The sequence below is a fragment of the Mus caroli genome, unplaced genomic scaffold (genome assembly GCF_978045245.1).
Source record: "Mus caroli unplaced genomic scaffold, Mus_caroli_1 scaffold_18, whole genome shotgun sequence".
NCBI classification, from domain to species: Eukaryota; Metazoa; Chordata; class Mammalia; order Rodentia; family Muridae; genus Mus; species Mus caroli.
The window spans coordinates 64,304,733-64,321,996 of NW_028227273.1; the positions used below are offsets into that span (position 1 = coordinate 64,304,733).

Sequence of the window (17,264 nt, forward strand, 5' to 3'; positions counted from 1 at the left end):
TCACTGAGGTCAGTGTTTGTGCACTGGATGGAGAGGCCCTGATTATGGGGTTCAGGGTAACATAACCTTCTAAGACTTTCTTTCAGGTTTTTTTTTTTTTTTGGTTTGGTTTTTCAAGGTTTCTCTGTGTAGCCCTGGCTGTCCTGGAACTCACTTTGTAGCCCAGGCTGGCCTCCAAGTTCCGTCTGCATGCAATGCCACTGCCCGGCCCTTCTAAGGCTTTCTAAAGATTGCCACGGGGATGGGTGAAGGCTAGGTCTGACACACCCTGACTTGACAAGCCACACCTGCCGCTGGGGTGCGCAGTGGGGCTCTGCAGGGAGCACATGCCCCCCAGCTGCTTTGACACCCAGCTGGTGATGGGAGGACCTCACACACTCCCTGCCTGCCTGTCACACCTGAGGCTGCCGCTTCCAGGAGGCAGCTTAAAGGACAAGCTCGGTCAAACTCCGAGGCGGCAGTGAAGCCCCTGGCCTGCTTGCACCTGCAGCTCTCCTGCGCACCCCTCTCTAAGCTCTCCTGAGCACCCCTTTCTAAGCGCTCCTGTCGGGGATGAAGTGGCTCAGGAGGGTGTAGGTCACACTGCTTCGGAACAGCTGCGGGCCAAGCATCTTGAGCCACATACTGAGGCTGCGCGGTCTTCCAGGACGCTTAGAAACCATCTCGAGAAGAGTTGGTAACTAACATCCAGGAGACCATGGAAGCTGTCTTAACACTGGAGAAGAACCCAGGCCCTCTCAGATCTTCATCCACTGGGCTCTGCCCAAACCAACCCTCATCTCCTCTTAGAAAGCACTTCCTGGATGAGGTGAAAGCTCATTGAAGTGGGCCACTGCTGACCACGCCCACTTGCTGCTGTCCTCCAGAAATCCCCTCTGAAGCTCCCTCCCTGCTTTGCTCTGCCCCAGTTGCCTCAGGACCTCTCAAGGCAGCCTGGAGCCCCTTCCAAGACCAAGTAAAATGAAGCTTTTTTGTTTGTGTTCTTTGTTTTTCAAGATAGGGTTTGTCTGTGTATAGCCCTGGCTATCCTGGACTTGCTCTGTAGACCAGGCTGACCTGGAACTCACAGAGATTTGCCTGCCTCTGACTCCCAAGCGCTGGGTCTAAAGGCGTGTGCCATCACATTCCACAAAAATAAACTTTTCAAAACAGCAAACAAACAAACAACTCCATATAGATGGGGCCCCTGTGGGGCAGGGAAGGAAGGGACAGAGTGGGGACCCGAAGGGAACATGAGGGCTCCTGGAGCCCTGGCAATGCTCTGAGTACCCCTGTGGGTGCTCAGAGGCTTGGGTGACAGGTGAATGCACCCACGTGTGGACAAGAACTCAATAAAGCTCACATCTAAAGACGGAAACAAAAGGGCTGGCAAGATGGCTCAGCCTAGAGAGAGGCACTTGATGTTGTGTGTAGGCCTGGGGAGCGGAGCTTGATCCCCACAACACTTGTAAGGGGTTAGAGAAAACCCTACTCCATTTGGCCTCTGTCTCTGTCTCTCTCACGCACTCACTAAAAACAAGGAAAGAGGAACTTGAACCGGTGTCGTGAGGCAACATGGAGCCTGCCACTGCTGTGGGGGCCCCCAGTTCCATCTCTGGTCTCCACCAGCCAGCCACGTGGGGCAGAGTCAAGGAGGAACCGGAGGTGACGCTTCCTCTCAGAACAGGCCCGTGAAAGGGAGCATGGACCACGTGGGCAGGGTGGGGTGGGGTGGGGTGGGGTGGGGTGGGGGGAGTGGGGGTGGGGAGAGCAGGGGTGGGGAGAGCAGTGTCCATGGCACTGAGGATGTGAAACCAGCACCCCATTCTCCTTCCTCAGGACTCTCCTCAGACCCCCCCCCCCAACATACACACTGCTCTATTCAAAACCCACTTCCTGCCAGGCATGGCGGTGCAAGCCTTTAGCCTCGGCATTTGGCTGAGGGTCCAGGGAAGTGGTCCTTTGAGTTCTGGGCCAGCCTTGTCTACACAGTGAGTTCCAGGATGGCCAAAGTATACAATGAAAGCTTGTTTCAAAAAAAGATTTAACAAACAACAACAAAGCCCTGCTTCTTGCGCCAGTGACGGCGGATCAACAGGACAAGGTGCTGGATGCCAAGCCTGAGGACCTGAGGTCAATCTCTGGCACACGGAGGGAGACATCTGACTATCAGGAGCTGTCCTCTGCTTGTTACATATGCACGAGCCCTGCCATCCACAGAGCAGGGCACAGCCAGGCCAGGCCAGGCTTTCTCACTTGCTCTCAGAGCAGAGCTTGCTGTGCTTTGGAGGGCAAAGCTCAGGGCTGGAGCCCAGGGTGGCACTGCCTTTACTCGAGGGAGTACATGCTCCTCCACAGAAAGAGCTACTGCCATCAAGCTGGGCACCTCCTGAGGGCCACAGCATCCCTTTTCACCTTGGCACCAGGAGACCCTGTAGCAAGGCAGACCTTGCCTGCACGGAGCTCTTCACCATTGTCTTCACAGAGACAATGGTGTCCCGCTGTCTGGACTCAGGAGCCATCAGGAACAAAATAACTTTACTTACAAAGCACCCAGCCATCTGGCCTCAGAATGTACCCGGCTGTGAGTATTCTGTCATCACAACGCAAAACAGACTCTGCCAACACTTCGCAAAAACTAATATGTACTTTCCCACCCCTTTCAATTTAGCATCTGTCCCTCCCAACCATATACATAAACACATATGGGTTTTTTATTCACCCTAGGCCAGTTTTATTAGCATCTAAGAGAAAAAACAAGAGAGGCAGACAAGTCCAGGGAGCTTCCAGGAGAAAGGAGGTGAAAAGGAAGAGAGTGAGCGCTATTCTGTTTGTGGTGTAGTCCGACAAGCAGCCACATGGCAAACAGAGAAGGGGTTTCAGGGAAGGACTGGAGAAGGCCACCCACCAGGCTTTCAAAAGCTGTGCGGGCGGCTTTTCTGAAGGTATAATGTCCACAGCAAACTGCACTGACACACACAGTTCTGATATGCTCTGCGTGCCCACGTCTGTGGTTAACAGTACAGCTGAGGTGGTGAGGAAGTGGAGGGGGCACTCCCCCTCACCCACTCCCAGGTCAGGAGAGCGCCCTAGTCTACTCCCAGGAAGCCAGCACAAAGCGCCTGGGCCCTGACCTCCAGGGCTGCAGAGAGACTTTGCTTTACTTGGGGCCCAGTGTGAATGTAATCTTACGACCCCCGCTTTCCCCGTAGCTGGCACATGGTTGCCTGCACCGGTATGCGCTCCTCTTACGGCGGCATGAACAGCCATAAGGCTAGTGCAGTTGCTTCCAGCTTTGATCTGTGGATACGCTTGTTCTGTCTTGCTGTTGTCTTATTTTGCCTGCCTCCCCAGTCCCTCAACTTGACTTCAGAGACGACCTGACACTGGGCACAACAGCAGAAGTGGGGTGCTCTGCTCCCCAGTGGCCATGCCCGGCACGGTCTCACGAACCTCCAAGCATTCTGTGCCCAAACCATGGGATAGGAGGGCTCATCCTTCTACAAAGGAGGGGAGAACCTTCAGACTGTCTCTGGGCCCCAAACAGAGAGTCTGCTGGAGGACAGAGAGGGAAACACTGGCAAGGGACACTGGAGAAGGTAACTCAGCTAAGGAAAAGCTAAGTCCCAGGAGGACTCGATGGGACAGTATGCCTGGGGCTTAGGGAGGGTTTCTCACTCAGGGGATGAGAGATAGGGGCACAGCAAGGCTTTAGGTTTAAAACATCATTCCAGGAGCCCCGAGATAGAAGGGTATCTGTCACCATGACAATCTGAATTTGATTCTTGGAATCCACATGGTGCAAAGAGATAATGGACTCTTGCAAGCTGTCTCCTACCTCATACACACACACACACACACACACACACAAATGCACAGATGCATGCACACATACATATACCCAATACAAGCATGCATACATACATACATTCATGTGTGCAAACACATGCACACATGCACACACAAATAAATATTAAATGTTTTATTTTAATTATTGAGTTATTACTATTTTAATAAAATATAATTACAAATTATTAAATTTTAATATTTTATTTTAAAATGTTAAAAATTACAACTGCTGGGCTGGAGAGATGGCTCAGTGGTTAAGAGCACTGACTGTTCTTCCAAAGGTCCTGAGTTCAAATCCCAGCAACCACATGGTGGCTCACAAGCATCCGTAACAAGATCTGATGTCCTCTTCTGGAGTCTCTGAAGACAGCTACAGTGTACTTACACATAATAAATAAATAAATCTTTAAAAAAAATTACAACTGCTGAGATGAGGGTCTCAGAGATGGTCTTCCAGAGGCCCAGAGTTCAAATCCCAGCAACCACATGGTAGCTCACAACCATCTGTTAAGGGATCGGACACCTTTTTCTGGTGTGTATGGAGACAGCTAGGGTATATATATATATATATAATACATAAATCTCTTTTTTGGTTTTTTTTCAAGACAGGGTTTCTCTGTGTAGCCCTGGCTGTCCTGGAACTCACTCTGTAGACCAGGCTGGCCTCAAAATCAGAAATCTGCTTGCCTCTATCTCCTAAGTGCCTGGATCAAAGGCGTGTGCCACCACTGCCTGGCAAATACATAAATCTTAAAAAAAAAAAAAAGCTGAGGTGAGGTGAGGGAGTGAGACAAGGAGCCTCACCCATCAAGCTGGAAAACCTGGGCACTGTAGCAGGTAGCTGACAGACAGATGCTATGGAAAGGGTCTCCAGACAGGAACTGCATGGCCAAAACCTCAATTGAGCAGTGGGGTGAAGTAGATAAAGTGAACAGAAAAGCCAAGCCTGCCAGCTCAGTGCTCCAGGTTTCCCTAAGCCAGTCTCCGGGATGGCAGGGAGGAATGAGACCCAGGAGACAGTTATGGGGTTGCAGATGGGCCTTAGTGGAGCCATGTAACTGTAACTGCCTGGACATGCGAGAGTGACAAAGTGGATCTGAAGTCTCAGCGTTTCTGAGCTCAGGGACAGGCACTGTGGCCGTCGGAGTCTGTTGCAGCATGCCTAGGCTGAGGAAGGTTCAGACGGGCGACCAACAATCAGGCACAGCTTTGGGAGCAGTGTTAAACAGAAGGAGCACGCACAGAGCGGGGCGGGGGTTAAGCTCACCACACAGCATGAGGATCAGAGTTCAGATGCCCAGAAGCCATGAAAAGGCTGGGTGGGTGCAGCGGCTCCCCTGTAATTCCAGCCTCAGACGGTGGAAACCCATAGATAGTCCTAGAGAAGCTGGCTAAGAAGATGAGCCACATTAGTGAGCCCAGGGCTGACAAGACTACGTCGTTCAGTGAGGCAAAAGAGCAACCAAGAGAGAGCCTCAACATCAGCCTCAGTCTCCACGTGCATGTGCACGCCCACACACAGCGTATCCACTTGCATACACACACGCCCACAGACGTGCCCACGCATACACACACACACACACACCTAGTCCATGAGAAGGAAACTACATGCTGAGGACAGCAACACAAGAGAGACATGTCTGGAGGCCCTGGGGCCTGAGAGCAGCAGCTTCTGGCCACAGACTACTTATCTGTCGGGGATTCGGCTCTTTTGTCTTACTTAGAGCAATGTCACATATGGAGAAGCTAAGCCTGATCATCTCTGAGAGTGATGGCCAGAGGTCTGGGAGGGACTTCTGCGAGCTGTAGTGTTAACACACCTCTAAATAAAATGCCCGATGGACTTCTGCCGCCCTGCTTTACCTGGAGGAAAATGTGGAGAGCCTTGTGGGGTACCGTTTGGCAGGAACCTGACATTGGCCAAGGACAAGAAAGTAAGAATCTGGTTTTAGGGTCGAACAAAGAAGTAGGCTCAGATATCTTGATCATCCTTAGAAACAGCTATCACCGGAGTGATCGTGGGGCTGTGTGTTTAACTGTCTTGCTTGTTCCTCATTGTACCGCTCGCCCTTAATATCTGCATGTAATTAAAATGGTATAAAGGCAGATTTGGAAAATTAAATCTGCCTACAGTCTCAGAATCGACTGGGGTCACGCTACAATGTTGTCTGTCTTTTTTCCTTTTAATCCTCACTCCCGTGCTGGAGAACCTGTTGACTGACTGAGCGGGCTGGGTCAGGAAAAGAAGTGAAGTTACTGGGTAGCTTTATTTTGCTGGAAAGAAACAGCTTCTAAAGGTAGGCCCTGTTGGGCTGGCAAGATGGCTCAACAGGTAGAGCGCTCTTGCTGCTCAAGTGGGAGAAGTGTATGTGTACGTGCCTGCTGGTCTGTGTGTGTGCCATGTGAACCAGATGCCCTCAAAGGCCAGAAAGATGGCAGCAGACCCCGTGGTGCTCCTCAGCTGCCCTGTGGGTGTTGACCCTGGTCCTCTGTGAGAGCAGTAAGTGCTCTTAACCACAGAGCCCTCTGGCTGCCCAGTTGTTGTTTATCCTCTACTTTAAATATACCCCTCTCTTGTTTCAAAAACATCTTTATTTTCTGTACGTAGATCTTTGCTACATATGTATCAGTGTACGCATTCTCGTGGGAGGAGAGAACTGACTCCCATAAGCTGTAGTACATGCACACACAGACTTATAAAAGGAATAATTTTTTTAAAAATATAAATAATAGGATGTATCTCAAACCTGCTCTTCCACGTGACTTTCTCTCCACGCATCCACTGAGCTGATGTGTCCTTACTTGGTTCAGGGTTAGATTGACGGCACTCTGCAGGACCAAAAGCTCCTGGCATGAGTCTAGGGCACACACAGCCTCAGGGGCGACCCTCCAGGACTGTACATGGGCCTGGCTCAGCTGCCTTATCTTCCAAGAACTCCGTTTCACAGAAGCAGCTGGCTTCCTCAGCAGAGACCCAGCTTGGGGCCAGGCCGGCTGTGGACAATTTTTCTACCAACTCCAAAAGGATCCAGTACTGAGTTTGCTGTTTTCAGCTCTTGCGAGGCAAACGTGACAGAGCACAAAGCAAGCATGGGTGCTAATTGGCTAAGTGATAGATGCTGGAGAGGGCCAGTGACATGGCTCAGTAGTAAAAGTGACTGCCACCAAGCCTGGTGACCTGAGTTCAAGCCCAGAGACACACAGAGTAGAAGGTTACAACCAAGTTCCACTAGTGTCCTATCATATACACACACACACTAAAGAAGTGTTTTTTAAAAAGAGATACAGAGAAAGATAAAGAATGTGTGAAGTTTATATATAGTGTTGAAATAATCTGTCTGTTAACTGGAATAGACATTTTAAATCTCAATTCCTGACATCCAAGAAAATGGATTATTGATAAATCTCTCTGTGTGTGTGTATGTGTGTGTGTGTGTAAGTACGTGTGTGCTCTTTCAGGGGGCCCACACCCACATCGTAGTTCCAGGAGATCCAACAGCCTGCTCTGGGCTCTACGGGTGCCAGGTATACACGCAGCACTGATATTTATGTAGCAAAGACCTACGTACAGAAAATAAAGACGTTTTTGAAACAAGAGAGGGGTATATTTAAAGTAGAGGATAAACAACAACTGGGCAGCCAGAGGGCTCCGTGGTTAAGAGCACTTACTGCTCTCACAGAGGACCAGGGTCAACACCCACAGGGCAGCTGAGGAGCACCACGGGGTCTGCTGCCATCTTTCTGGCCTTTGAGGGCATCTGGTTCACATGGCACACACACAGACCAGCAGGCACGTACACATACACATGGTCAGTTTTAAAATGTTTTAAAGAAGAATGATGAAGGGCCACAGAGCTGCCCTGCCTACTTTGACATGGAGGACTCTGCGCCCAGTGCGTTAGATAGCCAAGGGCAAGGAGCTAAGTCCAGCCATTATCAAGTCACGTGAAGAGCAAAGGTACTTCGCTCAGAAGATCTGTCTTCGAGTTTGGAAAACTCACTAAGCCACTTACCCTTGGATCTTGCAGCCTGTGAAGTGGGCTGAGAGTCTGCCTTACAGAGCTGCTGGGGCCTCTGAGAGCCACATGTAACTGGTAAAGAGCTTTAATTCGGGTGTGTCTAGGTTTCTGGGTTCCTTCCGACATTCTTTTCTGTTGGTTGTGTTTGATTTTTTGAGACAGGTTTTCATTATGCAGTCAGGCTAGGACTAACAATCCTCCTGCCTCACATGGGATTGTAAATATGTGCCAGCTGGAGCCTCTTCACATTGGATTCCGACATAAGCCTCTGTGCACGTGACAATAGGGACTGCATGGCCACAGGGAGGCTTTTGTGACCCTCTAAGCACGGCAACTGAGGAAACCCACAAGGAAACAAGATTCTTTGGCTACTTTAAGATTCTGCTTGCCTGAGCTGCAGGAAAAGGCTGGACCATGGGGAAGCCCCAGCTACTCTCAAAGGTCACTCAACAATGACAAGAGCCCAGCAGGGTCAGGACAGAAGAGTGAGGAGAGACCAGGGTCCCAGAGGGCTTTTGGCCCCGTCCATCTTTAGTATCCTCTGCATGGATGCTGGTACGAACCTCAGATGCCAGCGTCATGCATGGGCACTGGACTTGAGACATGTTTAGAGAGGATCTTAAAATAATCCAATCAAACCAGCAAACTCTCTGCTCGTGGCAGAAGCGCGCCCGTGTGGCTGTTCTTGTGAAGAAACAGCTCTTTGACTAAAGATAAACTCAAGAGATAAACTCCGGGCTTCCTCACTGCCCAGACACTTCTGGGTAGAGCAAAGAGGCTACCTGTCTCTTTTTAGCAAGACATGGCCACCAGTGGTCCACCTGGGAAAACACAGGCAGACAGCGGACAAGAAAGGGACAGCAAGTTCAACGTGGTACTGGGGCTTCTTACCCACATATTCCGAGAGGAAGACGACAAAGAACGGAGTGACCAGGTCATTAATTCCCTGGACATACCCACTGGCGGGGTGTCGGATGGCCCAGATAAAGAGAATTCGTTCAAAGATCTAGGAAGACGAGAAGGAAAGGGGGTGTGTGTGTTAATCTCGGGGTACACGTCTTCTTCCACTTACCTTCCTTATCACTTACCTTGGGATTAGTGGAAAGTTTTAGGAAAATTCAAAACTGCTGTGGGTCAAAGGAAGAGACATGCAGAGCGCTCAGGCCACGGGAGCCACTCTGCTCAAAGGTGCTCACCCTCTATCTTTTTAGTATCTAATGACCATGACATCAAGACAGAACAGACTGGGGACTGGATTTACAAACCCCACCACTTCTGTATCTCTGGGAGCGAGGTATTTGGGAGCGAGGTATTGTGCACGCCAGCTCTAGTGTCTTTTTCTAAATCTTCCTTGGTCCCTACAGGACACAGAGAGGAGCCACCACTTGCCATCACTTGCCACCCTTCTCCCACTGAGAAGGGAAGAGGTCAAGATTCCGTTCTGGGCTTTGAAGAGGTGGCTCAGTAGCCGAGACCCCAGCACCCACACAGTGGCCCACAACTGTGAGCAATTCCAGGGAATCCCATGTCCTCTTCTGACCTCAAAGGACAGCAGACAGGAACATGGTATGCAAAAATGCATTCAAGCAAAATATTCATACACATTTAAAATAAAATCTACCAAAAAGGAAGGAAGGAAGGAAGGAAGGAAGGAAGGAAGGAAGGAAGGAAGGAAGGAAGAAAGAAAGAAAGAAAGATAGATTTTCTGGTTCATCCTAACTACGATTGGTGACAATCTATTCTTGTAGGACGTCCCTTTGTGCATCAGGACCCGACCACATATCTGCTGGGAAGTCTGGGAAGAGGGATCAGCAGCTAAGGACACCACTAAACCTGACAGCCTAAGCTGGATCTCCAAGATCCACACGGTGGAAGGGGCAAAGTCCTGCCAGCCTGTCCTTGGCTCCACACACATGCACAGCATGTACACAGCCCCTCCAAAGAAACGAATGCCATATACAAAAGTAAAAGGACACCGGGCTGCATGCTTCCTTCCGCAGTCGGGGGTTGGGACAGAGAAGCCAAACAGCCTGTGCCCCCATGACAGAACCTTTGAGGGTTCTATATATCAATGAAAATAAGTCTGAGGCCTAGATGGTCCCTTAACAGAGCCCTGCCCATTCCCATTTGGCAGTTGCCCCAACTGCTGTCACTGGACCTCCTGGGCTCTCCCTTCAACTTCTCTCAACCCAAGGACATGCTCAATGGCTCTGTCCCAGTGGCCATGACCCCCCAAGCCCTGGAACTTCTGGAGAATGGTATCTCTGTGACACACACAGGAGGGACAGTAGAGATGATGGTGACAACAGACAGGTAAGCCAAGGTATCAGATGACCATCACAGCACATCCTGCCCCAGCTAGCCCTAGAGACAAGGACTTCCGAGGAGACAGATTTTGGAGATGGCTGTCTAGGGTAAGGACGGTGTAAGACACACGGAAGGAAGACTGTCCATTGGCTCCTCTCAGAGAGTCTTACAGGGAAAGCTGGAAAGCACCCTGAAGTGAGCTAGTCCAGCCTCGGCCTCGCTGCTTCCAACAGAGCTTCCATGTGCGTGTGTGTGTGTGTGTGCATGTGTGTGGTTGGAGGTGTAGTATCCATGTTTTACTAAAGGCTCCGAGGGGAGTCCTATTCTGCTAAATGACCTCTTTCTTCCTCAAAAGTGCAGTCTAAGGCTAGACCTACTGTTCTCTGGGGGGAAAAAAATCACAAGAAGCCTATTGTTTCCTCCCATCCCTGTTACTTAGTGTAAAAGACTTGCCTACCATGTACAAGGCTCTGGGGTTGACCCCAGTGACTCAAAAAACAAACAACTGTCTCCAGCTTGGTCTTTTGGAAAGACTCATAAGGGCGCCCACTACTCCAGAGTCTCAGCTTTGGTAAGACTCTGCCCTTCACATGGCCGACTGCATGGAAGCTGGCCATGGACTGCACGGAGAGCAGAGAGCGGCGGTGCCTCTTCCTCGGGGACAAGTGAAGCAGATACACACATGCCAGGCTCTAACGGTGCCAGACATTTGCAAAATAAAGACAAGCAGCCTGGCTGCCAGGGAGAACACAGGCTCTGCACTATGGGAAAGGTCTGTGATAACCACCCTGTGGGGATAACAGGATAAACCTGAAGGGTTTCCCACACCCAACCCCTCCACTACAGGCAAAGCTCCAGTGTGTGTCAGGTCTGCAAGCCATTCAGTGTTGGTGGTGGGTTAGATCTCTGCAAGCCTTGCAGTGTTGGGGTGCTGGTGGGTTAATCCTCTGTGCATCCATTTGCTTAAGATTATGGTCCAGTACACACAGGTGATGCAGGCAAAACTGAAGAGAATAAAGTGTGCATCCCAGTGTCCAGGCTCCGCTAATCAGAGATGCCTGATGAGAGCCAGGTGCAGGAAGGAGGCAAGGGTGTGGGCCCGGCATGGGGAGGGGAGGAGGAAGAGGAAGGGAAGGGATTCATTCTCAACTTTCCTTGTGCTGCCTCTTAGGGGTGGGAGCCAATGTCACCAACACAATTTTCCCTGCGGTGTTGAAAGCTATGATAATGTAAGTAAATGTAAGTAAATGTATCTATGAATGTTATCTAAAGCCACAGAGCATATTCTTCTCACTGTCCCTCTCTATTATAGAGAGGACTGAAAGACTGTTCGAAAGTGCTGACATGCCACATCATGACTGCAGTAGAACTGCACGGGAAGTTGCTAATCTCACCAGCGAGACTCCCTCGCTCAAGTCAAGCTAACGGTCCTACTGGAAGCTTGCACGTGCGTGTCATTGGCTTGAGATCCTACAATATCACTACCAGTGTCACTCCTACATTTAGTTCCAAAAGAACTGAAAGCAGGGTCTAGAGCGTGTTTACCCAACCATGCTCACTACAGTATAGTCCCACAGCCAGGGGGGATAAGCAACCCACTCGTTCACAGTTTTCATTTGGAGGAGTATTAATGATAATGATGGAATATTTAAAAAATCAAGGAGATGGGGAGGTGGCAGGGGCATTGCTCGGTGGGTTAATGGTACCTATTTGACAAGGCTGGTGACCAGGACCCACACAGTAGAAGGAGAGAGCAATTCCCTGTCTGGGTCCTCTAACCACACACACACAGATACACACCATGGCATGCCCTCCACAATAGAAATAAATCAATGTAATAAAAACATCTTAATGAAGGGACTTCTGACACTGTGAATTAAGCCAGATACAAAGTGACAAATTATGTATAAGCCTACTTATCTGAAGTATTTAGAGTGGTCATAGCCACAGGCAGAAAATAGAGAGGTGGTGGCAGGGAAGGGGGTTGTATTTATGGGCACTAAATTTAGGTGTGGAAATAGGAAAAGTTTCTGGAAGCAGACGAAGGTGGTGTTCACAGAACATTCAAATGCATGTAAGCCAACCACCCACTGTTCATAAAACCAGAAAGAGTCGGGCAAATTCATGCTACTAGAAAAAAAAGTCAGCACCCCAGCTTTATAAAGTAGAAGAAGCCCAGGAACAGGAATTTTAAGATAAGATTCCCTCTGCCCCAAGCCTCAGGCAAAGCACAACTTGGTACCCAGGCTTGTTTCAAAGGGCAGACGAGAAGGCATGAGGAAGTACTCTATCCCAAAGTGTCACCTGTGGACATGGGGTACCCGGCAGGTGCCACTGGGCCCAGGCAGGAGGAGGACCGGACACTGAGGAACCCACTCACCTCCTGGACGAGCGGCTGCTGGAACAAGGGGATGAGAGGGTTCGTCCTTGGAATGTCAATGTGAATCTAAAAAACAGAAGCCACAGCCCAGATGTAACGCCAGAATGTCTAAGGCAGCACACTCAAAAGGAACACTTAGAGAACAGCTTAGCTTTAAAAGGACAGACAGACAGAATATGGACAAAGCCCAGCTAGACCCACCCAGGAAGAATATGTACCTATGTTAGCCACAGCTCAGAGAGAAACTCCCCCAATAAGCCACTGTCAACCAGACAGGAATCTCCCCTGAGATAGCTCTCCTCCGAGTGGATTGTCTTCTGACGTTATAGTCACCCTGGGACGCCACCTGTTTACCACATACAATCACATGTGCACCCCCTTTTCAGGATCTTACACATCCCACAATTCCTAAGAGTCTGGTGTAGGGGTGCATGCCTGTATTCCCAGAACCCACACACTGTAAGTTCAAGGCCAGCCTAGGCAATATAGTAAAATCCTGTATCAGAAAACAGCTAGGAGCGGGTGTAATGGTAATTATAGCATTCCTGTAATCTCAGACCTCGGGAGACAGAGGCAAGTGTTTGAGGCCAGTCTGGTCTATGTAGTGAGCTAAAGACCAGCCAGTGATATACAGGAAGGCCCTGTCTCAATAGCAAACAAAGCCCACAACTCTTGCTAAGAATAAAAAGACCTCCAACTGCTGCTAAAAATGTGCCAGGGCAAGGAAGCAGGACTGGACCTGCTTGTGAAGTCAGGAAGTAAGGAAGGGTAGGGGCAGATGGCCTTCAGTAACCAGGGCTGAGGTGCACACGTCTGCAACCCAAGTGGCCACTGTAGTTAGCATGGGCTCTGAGGCCTCTCCAATGCCCACATTAACATCATAAAGACAGTGTCAGAAGAGGCCATTTCGTTCTGGGGACAGTCACAGCAGCTATGTAATGCCCACCTTTTACCAGCCTGGCCACCTCTCCCTCCTGTGAGGCTGCCAACAGACACTTCTGTGGGCCTGAGGACCTCTGCAGACAATGGGTGCTGAACTGACACTGTAGCACCACAAGCACACACTGATGCTGCAGTCCAGAAGGAACCGACCACTTCCGAACCTTCTGCTTTCTCCCTTTACTATGCATCCCATGGTCCTTAATCCTCAGAGGACAGGCCTGTGGCCAAACAGTTACCAGAGATCACGTTAGAAGTGTGAGCCTCACCTCAAGACCTGCACCTATTGTTAATCTGAGGCATGTGTGTGTGTGTGTGTGTGTGTACACACGTGTATATGCATACATGTGTGTATACTATGTATAGTATGTGCGTGTACATATATATTATGCATATGGTGTGTACAGTACATACATGTGTGTACATGTATGTACACGTGTACATGTATGTGTATGTGTGGGTGATTTGCACATACATGAAACATGAGAAGCAATACCACTGACCACTGCTAAAACCCACACCTATCTAAGGATACTAGTGGCACCTGTAACCCCAGCAACCAGGTAACCGGGAGGGAATAAAATAAGTCAGAAGTTGGCTCAGCAGCTAAGAGTACAGGTTGTTTGTTCTGAAGACCTGAGTTTGGTTTTCAGACTTATAGCACAGCTCACAACGGTCTCCTACTCCAGTTCCAAGGATCCAATACCCCTCGGGCACCTGAACTCACTCACACTCACTCTCTCTCTCTCTCTCTCTCTCTCTCTCTCTCTCACACACAGACACACACACAGGCACATACATCCACGGTAAGCTCTATTTTTTTAAATGCAGTCAAAGCTGCTGAATGAGAAGAGGGAGGGGAGCCACAAAACATACAGGACGTCTCAGTGCACCAAGAGGCTCCATGAGCACAGCTCCACAGATGTCACACCTGTCTGTAGGTATCCTGATGGTGCTCTTCATTCCGAGAGTCATAATACTGCTCAATGAAGCCAAAGTACTCCTCCCGCTTCCGCTGCAGGGTCAACTTCCGCCGCTCGGTGTTTGCCGGAAGGTAGCCCTAAAGACGACAGTGTCCCCAGTTCTCACTTCCACCTGAGCAGTAGCTTAGAAACCATCAAGGCACAGAAACAGGATTGCCAAGAGGACAACCCAGGTTTTCTTTTGGTTCAGCCCCAGCCCCGACCCTGGCGCTCACCCTCTTCTGGATAGCGGACCCCAGGTGGGCAGATGAGGCCAGCCAGCTTTGCCAGCCTGCTTACTGCTTTGGTCCCATTCCTTGCACTGTGGAGCACCGTGTGGAGCACCCAGAGCTGACACCTTTGAGCAGTAACTAGAAGTCAGCAGGAGGGAATTAGACCCGAGTCACAGCCTCCAAGGGAATTAGCCGTCTCTGGAAACTCCTGGGACGCTCCCTGGGATAGATTCCACATTCTTTTCCAGTGTAGCACTGGGGACCATCAGCTCAGCAAGCTGAATGCTCCAGAGCCTGTGACTTAGCAGTCAAAAGGCTGGCACCAAACTCTGGCAGCCTGGATGCCCTTCTTCTTCCTGAATCTCCTGTTCCCTTTCTGCTTGCCTAATGCATTCCGAGCAGTATCTGAACTTACAAGGAGTAGCTGAGGCACTGACTGCACGGCTCTAAGACCAGGGGCAGGGGACAGTGACAAGATGCCCTTCCTGTCAAAGGCATTTATGTAGTGCACTCCTTAGTGGGTGGCTGGAGAGCTGCTGTGGGGCATGGGGGGTGGAGATGGGAATGTGGGGAAGGGCTTGCTGTTAGATCTGGGTCATACATACAGTACCTGGTCCTGGACTAGCAAACAGGCCTCTGAAAATCCTTACTAGATGAATGAGCAAATCTCAGAGGCTCAGAATCAAGCATCCCAAAGCAGGAGCCGGGTGATCTGAGTATGGGAAAGCAAGAGCAGCCTGCTTCTGAGAGGCCCACGGCCTAACTCTTCTCATGAAGCTGGGAGATGGATTTCCAGCCGCTGTCAGGAGTGGTGATGCTAGCTCAAAGCCAGTCCTTAGATCCTCCTGTCCTGCTAGATGCCTCCCCACAGTTAAGGAAATGACACTGTGACCACAGGAGCCAGTTCCTGGCCTTCTCCACACATGGCTGTAGGGATACACTCACCTGCAGGCATGGGAATAAACTCCCAAGGATGTGCCTTTTTGGACACAGCCCAGCAGCTGTGCCAGGCAGTGGAACTAGAGGAGTCTATGGCATCAGACCAACCTTGGCAGGCAGAGGGCTGTCTGAGGCCCAAGCTTCTCTTCATGGTGGTTGGAACTCACCGACAGCAGTCTCCAGGTCACTGGTCGAACTTCCCTGGGCACGCCTGGCCAGCTCCACTTCCTCAATTCATCTACACACAGAAGACAACCTCTCTGAGTCAGGTCCTTCTGCAAGGGCCCCAAACCAACCTTGGCCAGGTGCCTCCTACCACCGAATATGATCACCGCCACCACTAATCGCTAAGACAAGCCAGGAAAGGCTCCTCGCCACAGCCTCCAGCAGCAGGGTGCCAAGGGCACCTGCAGCAGCCTCTGGCTCAGAGAAGCTGTGGGTGTATGTGAGGAATCATGGGGTTATCCTGGTCTAGTGCCTCGAGAGGCATGTGTCATAGGTTTTTCAGGCTAGAGTCTGAGGCTGCTGGGGCACTGTGTGCTTTTCAGTTCCTGAGAAACCAAGGCACTTCCCCCCTCAGGCAGCGAAGCACTCAGGCTGCCTGTGTTTCTCTGCATTCCCTAGAAGTCAGCAAAACATACACAAGTTTGACAGGACAATTGGTCTTAGATTAATCTTGTATGCCCTGTATATCCTGCAAACGTCATTGTACCCTGGCAACTACCATTGTATTGTTTCCAATAAGTGTATAAAAAGTCTGATTGCTCATAATAAACTTGTTACAGCTCAGTCTTGCTGCGTTACCACCAACCTGACCTGGTCGAGATTCATTTCTCAGAGGCCCTATCTATCAGGTATCCTTGGCCTAGTAAGTAAATCTGGTGTGTACAGGTGTACACTTCTGAGAACGCCTGGGGGCAGCAGAAACAGGGCTGGAGCAGACGCCCCACGGTCTGCAGGCCCCATTCACCCTGGTTCCTAATCTCAGAAAACAGACCGCTTAAAAACTGTTCATCGATGCGCTGGCACCTGACTAGGAGGAGCTAGAAGTAAAAGAAGTTAAGACAGTAGATGTGTCTGACCTCTGAGAGCCACAGTCACCACAGCACCACAGCACCACCTCACCCAGGGCCCTGGTGAACGCACCTAGGTCAGTGTTGTGGCTGGAAAGCAGCTGGCGAAACTTTTCGAGGCGCGTTTTCTCCCGGACTGTCATCGGAGGAGCTCCAGAAGCATTCTGGTCTGAGATCCGGGCGACAAGGGGGATGATGGGTCGGAGAGGGAGAGACTGCTGTTTGTGGAGCGGGTTCCTCAGGCACGTGTCACCTGAAGGGATTTGAAAAAGAGAAAGAACTATGCAGGAAGTCAGACGCCCCAGGGTCTGCTTGGGCTGTGCTAAGGTGCCTTCCCCAGGGCAAGGCCTGAGTCTGTGGCCTCCTGAGGCTCCAGCCAGGAACAGTGAGAATGAGGCCCTGCAGAGCTCTACTCCCACACACAGGAACTGCATATGCACCACAGAGGACAGCTGCTGCCAGCTAACCCCAGATGTTGCCCAGATGGTGACTTCTAAGAATGTACATGGTGACACCAAGGAAGATAAAACTTTCCATCCTACCCTGGATCTTATGCTACCTTAACCTGGTGAGTGTGGTAGCCA

The 17,264-nt window shown here is 50.4% G+C and overlaps 1 protein-coding gene across 1 annotated transcript in view; it reads right to left on the reverse strand.

The window, feature by feature from the left end:
• Tbc1d22b (TBC1 domain family member 22B) overlaps positions 1 to 17,264 on the reverse strand; it is a 59,866-nt gene that overhangs the window by 21,184 nt on the left and 21,418 nt on the right. The window contains exons 4-8 of the mRNA XM_021149676.3: positions 16,754 to 16,933; positions 15,775 to 15,845; positions 14,405 to 14,533; positions 12,535 to 12,600; positions 8,739 to 8,853 (exon numbers count right to left, since the gene is read on the reverse strand). Of these exons, the coding sequence (XP_021005335.1) occupies positions 8,739 to 8,853; positions 12,535 to 12,600; positions 14,405 to 14,533; positions 15,775 to 15,845; positions 16,754 to 16,933 (561 nt within the window). The remainder of the gene's footprint in view (positions 1 to 8,738; positions 8,854 to 12,534; positions 12,601 to 14,404; positions 14,534 to 15,774; positions 15,846 to 16,753; positions 16,934 to 17,264) is intronic.